We start from the raw sequence: 18,301 nt of genomic DNA on the forward strand, positions 1-18,301 counted from the left end.
TCTGTTTTGGTCCAAAAAGTCAGAGAGCAGAGCCAGGAAAGTACAAAATAAGATTTATTTTTCAAACAGGCTGGTACTTTGAGGAATTGTCTGAATAAATAGATTTAATCCAATCAAACATGTTTCACAGTTTAAGTGTTAAGTTGTGATTGGCTCCGTGATCAAAGATTTCCCTCCACAATCAGCTCTGAGTTAAATACGTTTATTTTCCTCGGTGACTTTAGCGATCCAGGACTGATAAGATGATATTCTAGTGAAGACCGCCGGTTTGTCTGGATCACAGGGCTGGTCATCCATCGTCGCCACCCCGACCAGCGCGTAGGCGCCGTGTCTCTGACAGAACAGAGGCGCTCCAGAGTCACCCTGGACACACAAAACTGAACTTTAGTTACTGAGCAGCTTGTATAGTTTCAAAACGACAAATGGGAAAGAAAGCAAATAAAAGGTAAAATAAACCAACGTAGGGTTTATGTTTTGACTTTGTCAGTCACAGGTTCCTTCAACTACTCAACACTCACCTTCAAGAAGGAGGATTTACTGCAGGACTATTGGATCAGACTGACTCAGTACGACATGGAGGTTCCTAATAAACCGACCGGGTCCGACACGGGGGTTCCTAATAAACCGACCTGGTCCGACACGGGGGTTCCTAATAAACCGACCTGGTCCGACACGGGGGTTCCTAATTAACCGACCGGGTCCAACACGGGGGTTCCTAATAAACCGACCGGGTCCGACACGGGGGTTCCTAATTGACCAACCTGGTCCGACACGGGGGTTCCTAATAAACCGACTCTCTGATCAGAGAATTTGAATTTGTGGATGTTGACTACGAATGAATGAAAGAGTTTATTACCAGGCAGGCTGCTGAACCTGCAGGGTGTGAACAGATGTGAGAGTCATTGATGAGTTTTCCCCACTTCTCCCTGCAGAGGTTCTGATCCACCACAGTCAATCCTACGTGGTGCAGAAGATCTGGATCAATGTTTTCTACAGACAAGAAGACAGCAAAGTCTGAGGAAAACCATAAATGGTCTGGTTTGTGTTTGCTGCTGCAGTGATGTGTGGATCAATTTGATCTGTGTCTGTGGTTCTGCTGTTTGAAGTACAGCCTCCTCTATGCTCCGGTAGATGACCCGGGCCTCGTTTCCTGCTCTATGTAAAGAAATGTGGATTCACCTGTCGCTTCAGTGGCCCCCCACCCAGTGGTGAAACAGGACCAGCTGTCATCAAGCTCCTCGTCTTTATCAGAGAGACAAACTGGTGACACACTGGATCCTGGTCAGAACCAGAGGACAGCATCAGTAAAGTCCTGGATCAAAGGGTGAAAAGAAGACGTGTATGTGGTTTGTTTTCGGCTTTTCATACTGAATCTCGTGGGCACGCTGAGGTGAAGCAGCGACAGGTCAGATCCGTCCTGCGGCGGATTGAAGACTTTGTCCACTGGGATGTTTTGAGACAATGAGAAGCTGAGGTCATGAGCTCCCAGAACCACCACGTCCAGTTTAGCTCTGTAGGCAAAATGACAGTGAGCAGCAGCGTGTGATGTGACACTCAACAGTAACCCTGTGGTACCTGACGCTGCAGTGTCGAGCAGTGACGACCCAGCGGTGGTGGATGAGCGTTCCGCTGCAGTAGTGCTGTCCGTTGGACTGAATGCTGACCTGCCAGGGCCAGAAGAAAGGGCAGGACTCGGTCACGTTCCCCACAGACACTTCACCGCCCCGGGACACTGAGAGGAAAGCGAGGCCTGGAGCCTGGTCACAGCTGGAGTTCTGCTGCCCACAGCTGACGTCTGTCATCCAGGTAATCGATCAACAATTACCCAGGAATGGAAACAATAACAAGAACACCTGAGCTCTAATATCATCGAGCTTTCTGAGGTTTTATTCTGTGCAGGGACTTTGGTTCAGTGTAAAACCAAGAAAATGAATGTGTCAGAGTGAGGTGAGAACCTACTGTCAGCAGAGACGTCACCTTCGTACATCATATTCTGATCTGGAAACCAAACAGGACACGATTATAATTACGTTTCACAGGTAAACACTCAGGTGTTGGATCATCACTGAAACTTACTGAACATGTCTGAGATCCACTGAGTGTGTTGTTGGACTTTAGTGTAGACTCCTGGTTTACTGGCTCGCCCACAGCCAATACCCCAACTCACCACACCAGCCAGTTCATACCTGCTGCCAGTGAAGCAGGACAGAGGACCCCCAGAGTCCCCCTGAGACAGAGACAGCACAGTATTAGAGACCACGTGATGAGACGGCAAGATGACTGAGACAAGACAGAGAAGTGAAGAGACAGAGTTCCTAGATTCTGGCAGGCCAAGTATGAAGTCCTCAGAGTCCAGATACTCAGCTCGAATGGTCCACTTTTGTATATTTCCCACAGGCTCTGGATCAGGACTTACCTGACAGGCATCAGCTCCTCCTCTGTCCTTCCCAGCGCAGAACATGGAGGAAGTGATCTTCCCGCTGTACATCTGCTTACAGACATCAGGGGGCAGCACGGTCACATTCACTTCCTGCAGTCGGTTGACATGAGGACCATCTGACCAAAAACCAAACATCTATTTACACAGCTTGTTTCAGCCTCCAGAATTAGCTTTGTGGAAGAGGGTAACCATCCTCACTCTCTCGGGTGGAGCCCCAGCCGGTGACGGTGCACGTTATGAACTCAGGTAGTGGACTCATCCAGATGTCGATGGGTCTGACGAATTTGTTGAAAACCAGCGGCTGTTGGAGCATCAGCAGAGCCACGTCGTTCTCTTTAGTCCGAGTGTTGTAGTCGGGGTGGCTGATGACCTTAGAAACTCCAACCAACTGAAACGTGAACAGAACAGCAGTCGGGTTCAGTCAGAGACTTAGTTTATTTCTGTCCATCAGGCAGTATCAGTAAGTGTAGCACTAATGTCAGGTGATAAAATCAGTGATGAAAACTCAGGTCTTCAGTGAGCAACAGTGCTATGGTGAAGTTCTGATTAGGTCTGGACCCAAAAACGACTTTCAGGAAACGTTAAAACAGGAACTTTGTTCCAGTTAGAGGATGTTGCTGTCAGTGTTACAACAATAAACACCTAGTTCAGGCTACAGATGCAGGTGGTCTCAGGTCACTCAGGATCTGTATCATGTCCGACACCGTGTGTGGATTGTGTGTTTCTGACCTGCTGTTCTGGTTCATGAGGATGATCCAGGTCGTGTTTTCCAGCCAGAACTGTCCAGAAAGAAGCTTTGTTGTACCTGAAACAGGTTGGAATCACTGGTGAGGCGCAGGTTTCCAGCTCGTAGCAGCATTTGGATTCAAACTGAAGCATCGAGGAAACCCAGACCTCCCAGTGACCCCTGACCTTCTGAAGCAGTGAGCGGCAGAGATGACCCATGTCGGTCCGATGATGGCTCCTCCACAGGCCGACACCCAGGCAAACTGGATAGAAACCTGCCAGGGCCATGAATGAGGCCAGGCCTCCTGACCCCCGATGATCCTGGTCTGCATCTCCTGCTCTGCACTGAAGGAGCGCACCCCTGCCAGGTCTGACGGGATCAACACAGAGGTCAGAGGTAAAACTGGACCCCCAGGTCTGAGGGCGTTAAACTGATATAAAAACTAAATTATGAGGTTGCAAATGTAATAATCAAACATTCAGTTTAGAAATTAAGAGTTTTGAACGAACCGCTGAATCCAAAGAGTCCAGAGAAAGTTTCATGTTCCTGCCGGGTCACGTTGACGTTTCCATCTGAAGAAAAAAAATCTTAAACTTGCTCCACTCATTTATAAAACCAAAAACAAAGTGAGAAAATAAACAAAACTGAATGTTCAAATGAATTTGAGATTTATTTTGTATTCTAGTCCTGACCAGACTCGCCCAACGATTAGTGATCTGTTTGATCAGCTTTTAACCAAATCCAGATTTGCTCTTCATCATTATTATATTGTTTGATATCGAGCTGCATTTTCAACAGGTCCAGGTATGGATCCTAATTTAGACATGCTCCCCGATGAAAACCAGACCTGATCTTTTAAAATCCATTAAAGCACAGACACAGATGGTTCCCTGGTTTTCAGAACGAAGCATCTAAATAAATCAAAACTGTTTCCTTTTGAAATATCAGCTGCTGGTGGTCTGGGACTGAATTCAGCTGCGCGAGCGGAAGTCACAATTATCACGTAAGTTTCTCACCTGTCTGAGGCGTAAACAGACACAGCGACAGGATCACACACAGCATCATGTCCTCCCAGGATCAGTAGAGTCCGTCCAAACCCCGACTCTTCTTCACTTTCCCCTGTGTGTGATTAGACACACCTGGAGCTCTGACTCCTCACACCTTCCCGGGCTTTGGGATGAGGTTTCTGGGTTATTCCAGGTACTTTACTTAACAAATGGGATGTTGTCTGGCAGTGACCTTTTATTTTGGCAGTCTCAGAGCGGATGTGGTTGTCAGGGTTTTGTGTCTCTCCCGGCAGAACCGGAGAAGACCTCAGTCGGACTCAGGCAGTCGAAGACTCGACATGTCTGAGTACAGCAGGGAGGTCCTGTTCGCCACCAGCGTCCTGTGCAGCAGCAGAGGAGCCATGCAGCTGCTGCAGCTGCACCGGAAGCTGCTGCAGCGCTGTGATATCACCGAAGAAGAGTTCTGCTTCATCATACAGAAGTGTCCCCGCTTCCTGCTGGTCCGCGGGCCGGCGGGGGACCGCACCGTGGTCGCTAAAACGTCCCTGCGGCTGTGCAGGAGCTACGGGCGGGAGGAGCCGTGCGGAGGCTGCCAGCAGCTGCACCTTTGCAAATTCTTCATCTACGGAAACTGCAGATTCGGCAAGGGCAGGTGAGCCGCGCGCACAGGTGTGTCGCACTCAGAAAACAGTTTGAAATGACTAAACGTAAAACATGACGCACAGGAGCGATCGAGATTCACAGGAAACACCGCAGCAATAAAACCAGATTAAAGACTTCGCGCTCCTGGTTCTAGTTATGATGAAGTGCGGACTATTTTCTCCTCCCGCTGCGGCGGATTGATACAGACTCCCCACAGGAGTGAAGACACGAAACGAAACTTAAAGAACAGTGAAACTGAAGTTTATTGGTTCGTTGTTCACCAAACTCGGGGTGTTACACGTCAGTGACGTCGTCAGTCAGCTGATGGTACCTCACGGTGATTGATTTCCAGAGAAATGAAACTGAGCGGAAGTAAAAAAAAACGATCAGTTATTGGCCTTTAATCAGCTGATGAGGCGTTTTAGTGACGTCAGGGGGACCTGGATTATCTGCTCTGTCCAAACCTGAAAACTGGATCAGATCTTTGGGGTGTTTTTATTAAAGAACTTCACGTGTTTAGACTGAGCTCAGATGTTCTGGTCCATTAAGTCTCACAGAAGAACCACAGATGTGTCATTACTCCAAACCATTGAAGGTGTCTAGTAATAAATAGATGCCCAGAGGTGGCAAAAGTACTTCTATACTTACAGATACTGTGTCCTTTACTCAAGTAAAAGTAAGAAAGTACAGGGTCTGAAATGTACTTAAGTAAAAAGTACAAATGTTTTTTTGCCGTCAATGATACACAATGCATCTGTTGATAATTCCACAAAACTAATAAAGTTCCACACAAAAAAAGGAACAACCTGGTCAGAGCTGGTACACGGAACAAAACACATTCACCATGAATCATTCTTGATCAGGTCTTTAAATACGGCCGTGGATGGGAATGTCTGGCTTTTCCGAATCTGCTGCATCGTCGTCGGACTCGGCAACACTCCCTGGATCCCTTTGTCCATGTCTCACTGCAGGTTTTCTCTCTGTCATAACCTGAGCAGACCTGAACATTTCCCTCTAGTTAGTTACGTATTTTATGTCGTGACGTCATCCACAGAGGATGAAAAGGTAACGAGCCTGTTTTGATAATTATGGAGTAGAAAGTACAGACATTTGTGTTTTAGGAATAGTACAAAGTCCGCACAAAAATAAATACTCAAGTAAAGTACAGATAACTGAATAATTAAGTACTGTAACAAACTATTTGTACTTGTATAAACGAAGGTGGGAAGTAACAAAGTATTTGTACTTCGTTATTCCCACCTCTGTAGATGCCTCATCCATGTAGCTTAATTCTGATGCTAAACCTGATCATTTCCATCAATACTCATGACACTGGTTAGTTTATATTGATGAATGCACAATAAATCCACTGATCAATGTTGTTTATCACAGGAAACCGTGTAAATTCTCCCACAACATCCGATCAGATCACAACTATGGATTACTGAGAGAATGCACTCTGCACGAGCTGAACGAGGACGACCTGTCCCTGCTGCTGCTGCAGAACGATCCTGCACTACTGCCAGAGGTAACGCCCTTCACGCTGCACAATAGACTCACCTGTGACTCACCTGTGACTCACTTGTGCCATGAGTTGATCCTGCTTCAGCTGTTAAAACACTTTGTTGTAAATGAGGTTCTTTGCTGTTTTCTTCCTTGTCATTTTGCTGCTCAGGGAACTGAAGATTTCTTCCTCAGTCTTCATTCAAACTTGGAACGTGTCTGTGTTGCAGGTGTTTCTGCAGCGTCTTCTCTGTTGTTCACTGTCGGACTGAAATCTGTCTGCTTTACTCTCGCTTTGCTCTTTCCTTTTATCTGGGCCTCAGAGATTAGTCTGAGCACAAAAGTCAGAGTAGGACAGGCTGATGCTCGAGTGAAATGCCAAAAGAAACTGAAAATTCAAGCCCAGACTGGGTGAAGATTTAACGGACGGAGAGAAGCTTCGAAGAACCTGAAATAAACTGAAAAAGAAAGAAACATATAAAAGTGTCCTGTTGACATGCCGGTTTGCATAGAGGTAAAGTAAAACAGTTTTCTTGTAGTTATCACTTTTACATCCTTCATTTGTGACGTGTCATCATTTGAGAAACTCATCCCTTCATAGAAGATCTAAATCTCTTCATTTTGAAGTCATCATATCGACAAAAAACTGAAACTTACCTCAGAATTATGAGAAAATCTTTATCCTGTGGTTCCAAGTCTATATACGATAATTAAAATATCTTAAATGTAAGCAGGCTCATGAATATCAGCTAATAAGCTCCAAAGAAATAAAGGTTTTACCCAAAAATCAAAACAGCTATGAGGAATATCAGAGAAAATGATCTTCGAAATAAAGGATTCATGTGAGTCGTTATAAAACCCTGATGTTTCTCCTGCTCTCAGGTGTGTCTGCACTACAACAAAGGCTCCGCTCCTCATGGCTGCTGCACTTTCCAGAACGCCTGCACCAAAGTTCACCTGTGCCAGCACTTCGTCCAGGGTGACTGTTTGTTCGGACTCAAGTGTAAACGACAACACGCCATCGACGAACACGGCCGCCACCTGCTGGAGGAGCGAGGACTGAGCGGAGACCTCATCCACAGTCTACCCTTCATCTACAGGAACAGGCACTACCTGACCACTGCTGATGCGTCCACCTCCCCAGGTGACGATAACACACCTGTTCACATCTGTTCACCTGAACACTCAGCTTTAAGCCAAAGACACAGATCTGCTAAATGTCTGGGGGGATGGGGACATTTAAAGCACCTGCAGACAATCTCGCAGGTGTGCGTTTGCCATGACATGCAAATCCACCTGGTCGACAGCTGAAAGTGCTGAAGCCAACGTGACTCTTCTTGTCTTTGTGTTGTTGCCAGAGAAAAGTCTGGATGCTTTCTGTAAACCTGCTGCTCAGGCAGAAGAAACGGAGATCTGCCTGCACTTTATCAGAAGCAGCTGCAAGTTCTACAGTGAGTTTACTTCTTCATTTTCACTTGAAGCCTGGAGTCTAACACACCCCTGAGGTCACACGATCCACTGCAGGGATTTCCCCCTAAATCTGTTGTAGTTTCCTCTAAATTCCACCAGATGGCAGCAAAGTCTAGACATCACCGCGTTCACACTGGAGAGCTTGTGCAGTCAGCCCATGTTCAAATGTAAACAGTTCAGCACTGCACAGATAGTTTATTTTGACCTGTAGACTGATGTCAATTAAGAGAGGATTTAACATAGTCTTGTTTATTCTGTTTTATTCTGGTTTCTTCTAAACCAATAACAAAATAAAAGGCAACTTATGATTGGTATTTTTTAAATAGAAGTTTTGTCCTGTTCAGTTTTCACAGACTATTAAATTTCCCTTCGTTGTGTAGACGAATGTCGTCAGGTTCACTTCCACCTGCCCTACAAGTGGGAGGTGCTTAATGGCATCACCTGGACGGAGCTGCAGGACATGGAGGACGTCGAGCGAGACTTCTGCAACCCATCTAAGACACAGAGGTCAGAGGTCACACCTTACCTGTGTTCAGGGTTGAAGTTCATCGGTTGTTGAGGCGACAGCTGAAACTTCTGTGTTTGTAGCTCCAGCGATCGGCCCGTTGATTTCTTGGCAATGACTCAGGAGTCGCAGCATGTTCGCCGTCTCTCCACGGTTTCCTCGGTAACAAAGCCTCCGCACTACCTGCTGACGACGGAGTGGCTGTGGTATTACAAGGGGGACCAGGGGACCTGGGTGGAGTATGGGCAGCCGGTGAGTAGGACCCTGAGAAGTGTAAGAATGAAGGTTGGGAGGCTTAGGAGTGTGGAGAGATTACAGGGGTCATGTTGCTAACCCCTCTGTGCTCTCGTACTTCCCTCAGGATGAGAAGCAGCGCACCACATCGGTGACGTCCAGGACCCTGGAGGAGGCGTTTCTGTCTGATCCAACAGCTGAAGTCCAAGTAACGAAAGGCCAGAGGCAGTACGTCCTCAGCTTCAGAGGTACCTGTGTCAGTGTTTTACAAGTCATATGGACTCAAACCATGTGCCAAGTCATGACCACATAAAGACAGGTCAGTTTCCGTTCAAGTTCAAAATCCAGCCCTGAGGCAAAGCAGATCCTGCTGAAACAAATCCCATTTCAGGAGCTGAACCCAAAGCAAGTCACATAAACTTGATTTAGCTCAGAGTTTAATATTCTGCATGTGGATCAGTAGACAGTTTCTTCTTCTCTGTTTTGACTCTTCATGTCGTCTTGGCTGCAGACATGTACCAGAGAAACCCCAAACACAACACCAAGAGGAAAGTCCGGCGTCGGCCTCGCTTCGTCTCCGTGGTCGATGTGGAGAAACAGGCGTCGGCAGAGAAACCACGAACTGATTTGGTTCTGGCAGATCTGTTTGGACCTGAATGAATTTTTACGTAATGATCACTCCACAGTTTTCCCCAGGCTTTACCTGTTACTATAAAAATGTTTCTGACGAGCCTGTTATTGTAGATCTGTTTTTTAGCTCAGCATTAGCGCTCTTAGGTCCGGGCTGACCCATGGCAGCAACTTCCAGATGGATTGAAAACCAGAGGCTTTTGGACGTCCACACTAACAGGAGCCGCTAACAGCGATGCGTTCAAACAGGCCATGAACTCGTGGCGACTCGGGGCAGGGGAGGTGGACGAGGCAGGAGTCTCATCTGGAGCAGCTGTGTTTTCGTGCTTCACAACCTTTTATCCTTAACACAAGAAACTGTTTGCTTTTTGTTCAGCGCTCATTGTTTGGTGCAGAAATGTGGCTCGTACTTTCTGAGAGTAACTTGTCACCATTCTGGACCTCAGTATGTTAATCTGTGAATAGTCCCTGTGCACTGCCACAAACATCCCCCCAGTTTCCTACCACGACGTACAGCAACGCATGCAGCTCTTGAACCTCACCTCCAATTAAACTGTAGAAATAACCAGGAATGTTGTTTGAGACTGAATCATTTGCTTCTGTTGCTTCACCTCCACACGGTCCACAGGTTTCTGGTCTCGGTACTCACCTGGGACCTGACTTGAGCTTTTCATACTAAAACATTTGTTAGTGGTTTGTCGGCAGCTGTTGACGCAGCTGAATGATTCATCCAGATGTTAGACCGTGACATGACTCCATCCAACATCTGTCACAGCTGCAGGAAACTTACTGAGCAGATCCTGAAACATTCATTGATCCTCCACATTTTCATTGAACAAAAAGTGACATTTACAATAAAAAACATTGATGTTTTCAACACAAACTTTATTGCAGCTGCAGAACTAACTACAAACTAATGTTGCCAAAGGCTCAATGCTGGTTTTGGTCCTGTGGGGTGGAAGATATTGATCAGTCTGATAACCAAAGGTGGACACTGAGCCTAGTCTGACGCGGAAATTAAATTCTCACACATTTCAGAAGCTGCAGCCTGAAACTTGAAGCGTCTTTTGTCCGCCTCCGCACAGACTCGCTGCTTTGTGTTTTCACCGACAGCTGGATCCTAAAGTCCTGGTTCCGTCAGGGTCAGGATTGTGCAGGGCTGATAAAACCTCTGTGAGAGCAGACAAGACAAGTCAAACAAGACGTCGTTTGAATTGTAGATTTGGGTCAAATGATGCGGGGCAGCAGGCGGAGCCGGGTTGGACTGGTACCAGAATCTGTCGTGCCCTGAATCTGCGGGACCAGGGAGCAGCCCTGGCAAAGGCGGATCGTTGGTTCTGTGGCTTCCACACAGGAGGCGAGCTGAAGCAGACTGCGGACGCACAAGGAGGCGGCTGATTCTGCAGGGACTCTCCGCCTCCTCCCTCCACGCGCAGGGAACGCGCCGCGCGGCTGTAGAGAGGCGTGACGCGCCCGAGCCGCATCTCCAGGATGGCAGGTAGGTCTCCTCTGACTCGGGATAAAACGCGCCGTGAGCTTAGCACGGCTCGGCTCGGCGTTCTCTCAAGCGAAAGCTGTTGTACTGCTGAGTGTTACTGCGGGTCGGGCTGCTGCGGGTCTGGTCCGCATCGTCGGTGTCGGTGTCTGCGAGCGGCATGGACGCTCCAGCTGCGGCTCGCCGCCGCCGCCGTCACGGGTCAAATAAAGGAGGGAGGATGGTCGGGACGCTTCTGTTCACCAGAAACACTGGGTCCGTGTCAGTATCGCGTTAACATCGGCACCGGACCGGAGCACACGCTCGGCAGCTCTAACGCCGGGACGGTGACTGTAAAGCGGGATCTCAGCCGCCGGTGTGTCCGCGGCGGAGAGGCGTAGGGATGGAGGAACAGGCCGTAGATGTTAGCGGGTAATCTGTCCGATAATGGGGTCAGTGTGAGAGGAGGCCGAGCCGAGCCAGGCCAGACAGTTGTGATTGACCTGGAGACCGTGCTGAATCCAGAGCAGGGCCGAAACAGACCTGAACCGGGCCCGAGTACCGTGAGAGGACGTGATTAATTCATGACAAGCCTCATGGTGAGGTAGGACAGGCCTCCAGTCCGCGGGTCTCAACCTGTGGGTGGGGGCCCCGCAGGGGGTCTCAAGGAAAAGATAGAAATGTTTGTTTTGTCTGGTTCGGGTCAAATTCTGAAAAGTCCAACAAATAAACTAAATAAATAAAGGACCTGACCTGCAGAGACCTGGTGGTTTTGGGAGTCCGGGCAGACCCAAGTGCAGTGAATTTTCATCAGCAGCTGAATATTTGAATAATTTATTCTGGAAAAAATATCCGAGTAGCTGGCCATTAATTTTAATTAATCAATTAACGAATTGATTACAGTCGCAGCTCTGCATTAGGGGCCTGCTGCACCAGTACAGTCCATGTTGTGTAGTGAGCACTTTGGGCAGTGGATTTTAACTTCAGTTGCAGAGTATTTGCACAGTGTTGTGTTAGTCCTTCCCTTCACTTAACCCTTGACAACATATTTGTAGAGACTCAGAAACAGGAGCTGTCGCAGGTTTTCCCGTGATATTCAAGAAAACAGCGTCGTAAACATGAACTCACTAAATAGTCTTTCAGTAACTCCACATTCTTCTTCTGTGGTGTTCAGGTCCTCCTGACAGGCCCTCGGCGCTCTGTACTGGGATCAGACCGGCGGCCCTTTGAGGACCACGGACCCTGTGATCCTACCGGACCCCAGCTCCTGGGCCAGGATGGACCCTAGTACCTCAGCATGCAGGCGAGCACTCGCTGTGATCCTGCTAGTGGTCGGTACACTGGTTTCCAAAGTGACCTCGAGCTCACCTGGTGCAGGTAAGCTGACTTTAAAAGGTAAAGAGCCAGTAGTGTGGAGAGTGGCTGTTAAGTAAGTGACCCCTGACCCCTGGCCTTTGAACTCTGACCTAACTGTAGACAACAGGAAGTGAAATGTAGATGTCCTAATAAGGAGACTTTACTGTGACGGCAGCAGGAGGAAAGATTAATTCAGATTAAGTCACGTGACCTGATAGATCGATCCACCAATCAGATGCTGAATTCGACACTCCCATTAACATAGAGACACACCTGACGCGTACACACCTGAGAAAACTCACTTTAATTCCAGTAACTGGCTTTTGTCAGTTTCTATTTAGTTCTGTTCACAGTTTTCGATGCAGGAACCTTATGAGGACAAATAAGAACAAAGAAAACTAAAATGAATAGCAGACGTGACGTGCACGGAGCCGATGTTCATGTCAGATGACAGATAAATGACATCCAGCGCTGCCTTTGTGCACAGCAGAGCCAACAGGTCCTGCGAACAGAGCGCCCCCTGTGTCTGTTTGCTCGTTCAGATAAACGCGAACACACTGATAGCGAGGAGGGACGTTGCTGAGATAACACACTCCGTCACTCCGGCTCTGGGGCTCTGAGGGCGTCGCATCCTGAATACCAATGGCTCGTCTCCGTTCGGCATGTGATGCTGCCGCAAAGCCCGTCGTCACCACGGCAACGAGGCAGCAGCAGATGAAAGAGACCAGTCAAGGTTTAAAAAGCCTGCAGAGAAAGAACAGCACAGCACTGTTTTCACTCCACCATCAATAATGTGCACAATAATAACACAACAACACAATAATAGCAACACAATAACAACACACTAACACAATAATAACACAACAACACAATGACAACAACACAATGACAACACACTAACACAATAATAACACAATAACAATAATAACACAATAACACAATAATAACACACTAACACAATAATAACACAGTAACACAATAATAACACAATAACAATAATAACACAACAACACAACAACAACACAATAATAACACACTAACACAATAACAATAATAACACAAAACAACAACATAATAACAACACACTAACACAATAATAACACGATAACAATAACACAACAACACAATAATAACACACTAACACAATAATAACACAACAACACAATGACAACAACACAATGACAACACACTAACACAATAATAACACAATAATAATAACACAACAACAACAACACAATAATAACACACTAACACAATAATAACACAATAACAATAATAACACAATAATAACACAACAACACAATAATAACAACACACTAACACAATAATAACACAATAATAATAACACAACAACAACAACAACACAATAATAACACACTAACACAATAATAACACAATAACAATAATAACACAATAATAACACAACAACACAATAATAACACACTAACACAATAATAACACAATAACAATAATAACACAATAATAACACAACAACACAATAATAACAACACACTAACACAATAATAACACAACACAACAACAACACAATAACACACTAACACAATAATAACACAACAACACAACAACAACAACACAATAACACACTAACACAATAATAACACAATAACAATAATAACACAATAATAACACAACACAATAATAACACACCAACACAATAATAACACAATAACAATAATAACACAATAATAACACACTAACACAATAATAACACACTAACACAATAATAACACAACAACACAATAATAACACAACAACACAATAATAACACAATAATAACACAACAACACAATAATAACACACTAACACAATAATAACACAATTGAAGAAAGTTTTATTTATGTCTTTGCAGTTTCCAATGGACAAAAAAACATGAACACATGACAACAGGTAAATTGAAGTTGGTTTAGTCAGGGGCGCTCTGGTTTGGTCAGGGGCCCTCAGGTTTAGTCAGGGGCCCCCAGGATTGGTCATGGGCTTCAGGTTTAGTCAGAGACGCTTTGGTTTGGCCAGGTGCCTTCAGGTTTTGTCAGGGGCTCTCAGGTTTGGCCAGAGGCCTTCAGGTTTAGTCAGGGCCCCCAGGATTGGTCAGCGGCCCACCAGGATTGGTCAGGGGCCTTCAGGTTTGGTCAGGGGGCCCCAGGATTGGTCAGGGGCCTTCAGGTTTAATCATGGGCCTTCAGGTTTAGTCAGGGACCTTCAGGTTTAGTCAGGGGCCCTCAGGTTTGGTCAGGGGCCCTGTGTCTTGGTCAGGGGCCCTCAGGTTTAGTCAGGGGCCCTCAGGCTTGGTCAGGGGCCCTCCAGGATCGGTCAGGGGCTTTCAGGTTTGGTCAGAGGCCCCCAGGATTGGTCAAGGGCCTTCAGGTTTAATCATGGGCCCTCAGGTTTAGTCAGGGACCTTCAGGTTTAGTCAGGGGCCCTCAGGTTTGGTCAGGGGCCCTCAGGTTTAGTCAGGGGCCCTCAGGTTTGGTCAGATGCCCTCAGGTTTGGTCAGGGGCCCCCAGGATTAGTCAGAGGCCTTCAGGTTTAGTCTGAGGCCTTCAGGTTTGGTCAGGGGCCCTCAGGTTTGGCCAGAGGCCCCCAGAATTGGTCAGGGGCCTTCAGGTTTAGTCGGGGGCCCTCAGGTTTGGTCAGGGGCACAGACTTAATTAATGAAACCTGTCGTATCTTACAGCTGTGCTGGACCTCAACAGAACGACGGAGCCTTCATCGCCCTCCCCCCCTCCCAGACCTCTGGCCCGCAGCCTGTCCTCAGACTCTGGTTACCACGGTAACAGTGGTGGCGCAGGGTCTGCAGAGGACTCGGACTCAGGTGCTCAGGGGATCCACCTCCTTCTGAGACCCCCAGACCTTCTGTCCCCCAGCCTCCCCCCACCCCTCCCACCACACACACAGCCTACTCTCACCCCTCCACCCACTTGGGACCAGAGCCCCACCTCGGAGGAGGCCTGGGGGTCTGGAGACTACCTGGAGACTCTGTCTTTCATGGTACCTGAGGGTGAGGAGATGGCTCTGGCCACACCGCTGCCTAGTCAGCCCTATGACGACGACACCGGTGGGGACTGGGTTTCCTATGACACTGCCTTCCCCGCCCGTCCCACTCTCCCCCTCTCCTCACGACTTCCCCTTTCACCCTCCTCCTCCACGCCTAGCATTCCTCTGCACACTCGCCCCACCCATCCAGAGATCTTCCCCACCTGGGATGAGGACTATGACCTGGAGGACATGATGCCACTGGAGCCCACGGAGCTGCTGCTGCCGGATATGAACAGTCTGGAGTACTACACCAACCTGCTGGCCCGCGAGAGGGAGAAGGACCACGTCTGGGTTAACAGGACAGACACTAAACCCCCCATCACACCCACAACAACCCAAACCCCTGCATCCCCAAGCTCTGGCCCTCCTCCAGCAGGAGGGCCCAGACATCCTCCTGGAGGGCCTACCCCTCCTCTCACCCTCTCACCCACCCTCAAAGATGAAGAGGAACTACCTGCTCCTTCAACCACACATAAAATCCCCTCTACCCCTCTTCCTACTGCTCCTAAATCCAAAGAAAACATCCCAGTTCCGGGCAGATACCCACCTCAACCTCCTTCCAACACGACCGGCCGGGTGCCCCCCCCTCCTCCACTAGGACCACCCACCCGGCCTGACAGACCAGAGAGGCCTGCAGTGGTCACTGCAAAAGGACCGCCCAATAGGACCACCACCACTAAAACAACCAAAACAACGGCCAGCGCCATCACCACCACCACCCAGATCACAGCCATCAGCCTGACCAGAGCCCCCCCTGTCACCACACCCAGAGTGGCCCAGACCCCATCCACCAGGCAGTACCTGTGTAACGTCACCAAGCCTGAGATGTACCTGGTCAGAATAGGTAAGACCACCGAGGATCAGGTGACAGGGCAACCAGGTGCTGTCAGACATTGAGCTGTGCTCAGTACGGATCTCTGTAGGTATTTATTTGAGGGCTCAGTGTTTAGTAAGTACTCATCCTGTGTAATTGTTTGAGTAAGAAACTACTACTACTAACCCTAACCCTAACTTAGACTCAGTTGTTTACTTTTATTAAGGTGTTTTTATTGATTCTGCAGTCAGTTCCAGAGGTTCGTCACCAGGGTTCAGTCAGGTCCGAGATCTTCTGAAGAGAGAGTTCAATCCCTCAGTGGAGCTCCAGGTACAAACATCAGCTCATTCAACTCAATGGTTTCACTAACTTTGGGTCTTTTCCTGTTTCTTCCCAGCTAAATAGCAGATAACGCTGTCAGACACGTGACACCTGTTCACTTCCTGTTTCCTCTTTAGTTCCTGAAAACTCCGTCCAGTTCTGCCTTTCGTGTTGTGTCAGGATCATTGATCTTTACCGCTATCTCTGTCATCAATACCCTCCGCCAAGCACCACGCTCCTTTGGCCCGATTCCCACCGTGTCTCCGCTTTACACCGTCCCTGACCTCAGGTATCAGATCCATTCTGTGCTGCAGTTTGTCCCCGCCCACATTGACGTCCGAGTTTGTAACTTCAGCGAGCGTGTAGAGAGAGGCCTGATGATGGCGTATGCAGAGACACAGAGACGATCACAGGAGACGGGAAACATCACCATACAGGTGAGTCTTACCTGTTGTCTGCTGTCACCATGCTTCGGTTCTTCCAGCCCTGTTTATAAATCGTCGTATTGATTCCCCACTTCACATTTCGGTGTTGATTTGAAACCTTCTGATTTATCCACACAGCTGTTGAACATCACACTGGGTGTGGCCCGGCCGGGGGCAGAGCAGAAGGTACCTGTCCACATCACTTTTGCGGTGCGTGATGGTCGGGGGTACGTGACAGGGTCAGAGGTCAGCGAACACCTCAGGAAGCTCAACCTGGTCGAGTTCAGCTTCTACGTGGGATTTCCTGCCCTGCAGATCGCAGAACGTACGACACATTTAGCACGTGTCTTAAACATGGAGTTAGAAACGTTACGTCACGTAACATGCGACGAGCATTTCCAGGTAGAGTTAGCATAGCAGGTCAAACACGTAAGTTAAATAGACAAATGCGTTTGTTTCACAGCGTTCCACTACCCTGAGCTGAACACGTCTCACCACCTGCGCTCCACCTGGGTCCGCACAGGTGAGAACACCTCGTTTTCTTAGTGTCAAGCTGTCTGGCTGTGGTTTCTTACAGAAGCTTGCGTGGTCGTGTATTTATCAGTGAAAGTTATCAGTGAAAACTGATGTTTGTGGATCCCCTGCAGTTTTCATTCATTTCTTTCTTGCGCTGAGTGAGACTCCCCTCCCTGTGTCTCTGTTGTCAGTCCTGCTGGGAGTTCAGGAGCAGCTGGTGGCTGAGAGAAGTTTCAAAGCTCGTCTGGAGAGACGTCTGGCTCTGCTGCTGGAGGAGGGACTGCAGGAGTCCAGCAGGAGGCGCTGGAGGAGAGCTACAGCTGTAGGCAACAGCAGTCTGCAGGTATATACACAATACAGGTACATCACACAGGTATATTCACACACGTAGTACAGGTATATATACACAATGTCCAGGAATATACACTGAGTCACAGGGATACACAACCCACTGAACTAGATGTCTGGACACCTGAGCGTTTCACACAGTGACGCATCTTCAGATCTGTGTTCCGTTCTTCTTATGTCCATTTTCACTGTTCTCAGTTGAAATGAAGTGGATTTCATCCTCTGAGTATTAGTCAAAATAAGCTGAATGTGACCTGTGACTCGCCTGTTGTGTCTCAGGTGGTGCGAGTGGCAAGGCTTTCAGGGGTGGAGCGCCCCCTGGAGGTCTTGTATTTCATGGAGGGTCCGAGTGGTGAGCGGATCCCAGCCGAGGTGACGGCAGAAACCCTGAACCGTCTGGACCTTCAAAGAGCCGCCATTGTACTTGGACACCGAGTCCAGAGACCACTGGCCCAACGTAAGTCGAGACCTGGATCTGTCAGTTACTCAGCTCACAGGTATGATGGATATGTTTCTGGAACATGTTGTTTTTGACTCTGAGCCTGATTTGGGTCCCAACCCTCCTTCTTTTTTCTCGGTGCCACCTCTTCTTATTCTGACCACACTGGTGTCGTACACAGACACTAAACTCAGGGATCATCGAAAATCAGAAATCACACAAAAATCTCTGATGGTACAGATTCATAAAGCGTCAACCAACAGGCCTCAAGGAGAAGCTCACACCACTGAACATTGACTGTGGCATGATGGGAACTGCAGTTCTCAGGACGTTTATCCCACACAGAAGAAAAAGAACAAGAGTTTGTTTCAAGTGTCTCACATCTGTCACCTTTCT

The 18,301-nt window shown here is 47.9% G+C and overlaps 3 protein-coding genes across 4 annotated transcripts; 2 read left to right on the forward strand and 1 right to left on the reverse strand.

Moving 5' to 3' along the window:
* Positions 1-36: 36 nt before the first annotated feature.
* On the reverse strand, positions 37-4,451 carry ovch1 (ovochymase 1). Of its 2 annotated transcripts, none has more exons than XM_026326855.2 (13): positions 4,184-4,451; positions 3,677-3,739; positions 3,353-3,536; positions 3,170-3,245; positions 2,639-2,828; positions 2,417-2,556; positions 2,077-2,227; positions 1,960-1,998; positions 1,576-1,795; positions 1,369-1,511; positions 1,180-1,278; positions 857-957; positions 37-363 (listed from the first exon to the last, which is right to left on the reverse strand). In XM_026326855.2, exons 1-13 carry the CDS (start codon positions 4,230-4,232, stop codon positions 193-195), a joined length of 1,626 nt encoding a protein of 541 aa, XP_026182640.1. In that variant the 5' UTR covers positions 4,233-4,451; the 3' UTR covers positions 37-192. The 2 variants fall into 2 exon arrangements, with proteins under 2 accessions (XP_026182640.1, XP_026182639.1); XM_026326854.2 differs by having other exon boundaries at positions 857-990.
* Positions 4,452-4,478: 27 nt separating this feature from the next.
* On the forward strand, positions 4,479-9,724 carry parp12b (poly (ADP-ribose) polymerase family, member 12b). The gene is made up of 8 exons (XM_026326859.2): positions 4,479-4,826; positions 6,209-6,344; positions 7,202-7,463; positions 7,678-7,770; positions 8,170-8,296; positions 8,378-8,546; positions 8,656-8,776; positions 9,040-9,724. Exons 1-8 carry the CDS (start codon positions 4,513-4,515, stop codon positions 9,186-9,188), a joined length of 1,371 nt encoding a protein of 456 aa, XP_026182644.2. The 5' UTR covers positions 4,479-4,512; the 3' UTR covers positions 9,189-9,724.
* Positions 9,725-9,874: 150 nt separating this feature from the next.
* On the forward strand, positions 9,875-18,209 carry LOC113142082 (UPF0606 protein KIAA1549-like). Its single transcript, XM_026326853.1, has 10 exons — positions 9,875-10,656; positions 11,807-12,009; positions 14,681-15,886; positions 16,104-16,186; positions 16,315-16,614; positions 16,741-16,927; positions 17,066-17,125; positions 17,310-17,461; positions 17,746-17,923; positions 18,087-18,209. Exons 2-10 carry the CDS (start codon positions 11,910-11,912, stop codon positions 18,200-18,202), a joined length of 2,382 nt encoding a protein of 793 aa, XP_026182638.1. The 5' UTR covers positions 9,875-10,656; positions 11,807-11,909; the 3' UTR covers positions 18,203-18,209.
* Positions 18,210-18,301: the final 92 nt, after the last annotated feature.

The sequence above is a fragment of the Mastacembelus armatus genome, chromosome 23 (assembly GCF_900324485.2).
Source record: "Mastacembelus armatus chromosome 23, fMasArm1.2, whole genome shotgun sequence".
Taxonomy (NCBI): domain Eukaryota; kingdom Metazoa; phylum Chordata; class Actinopteri; order Synbranchiformes; family Mastacembelidae; genus Mastacembelus; species Mastacembelus armatus.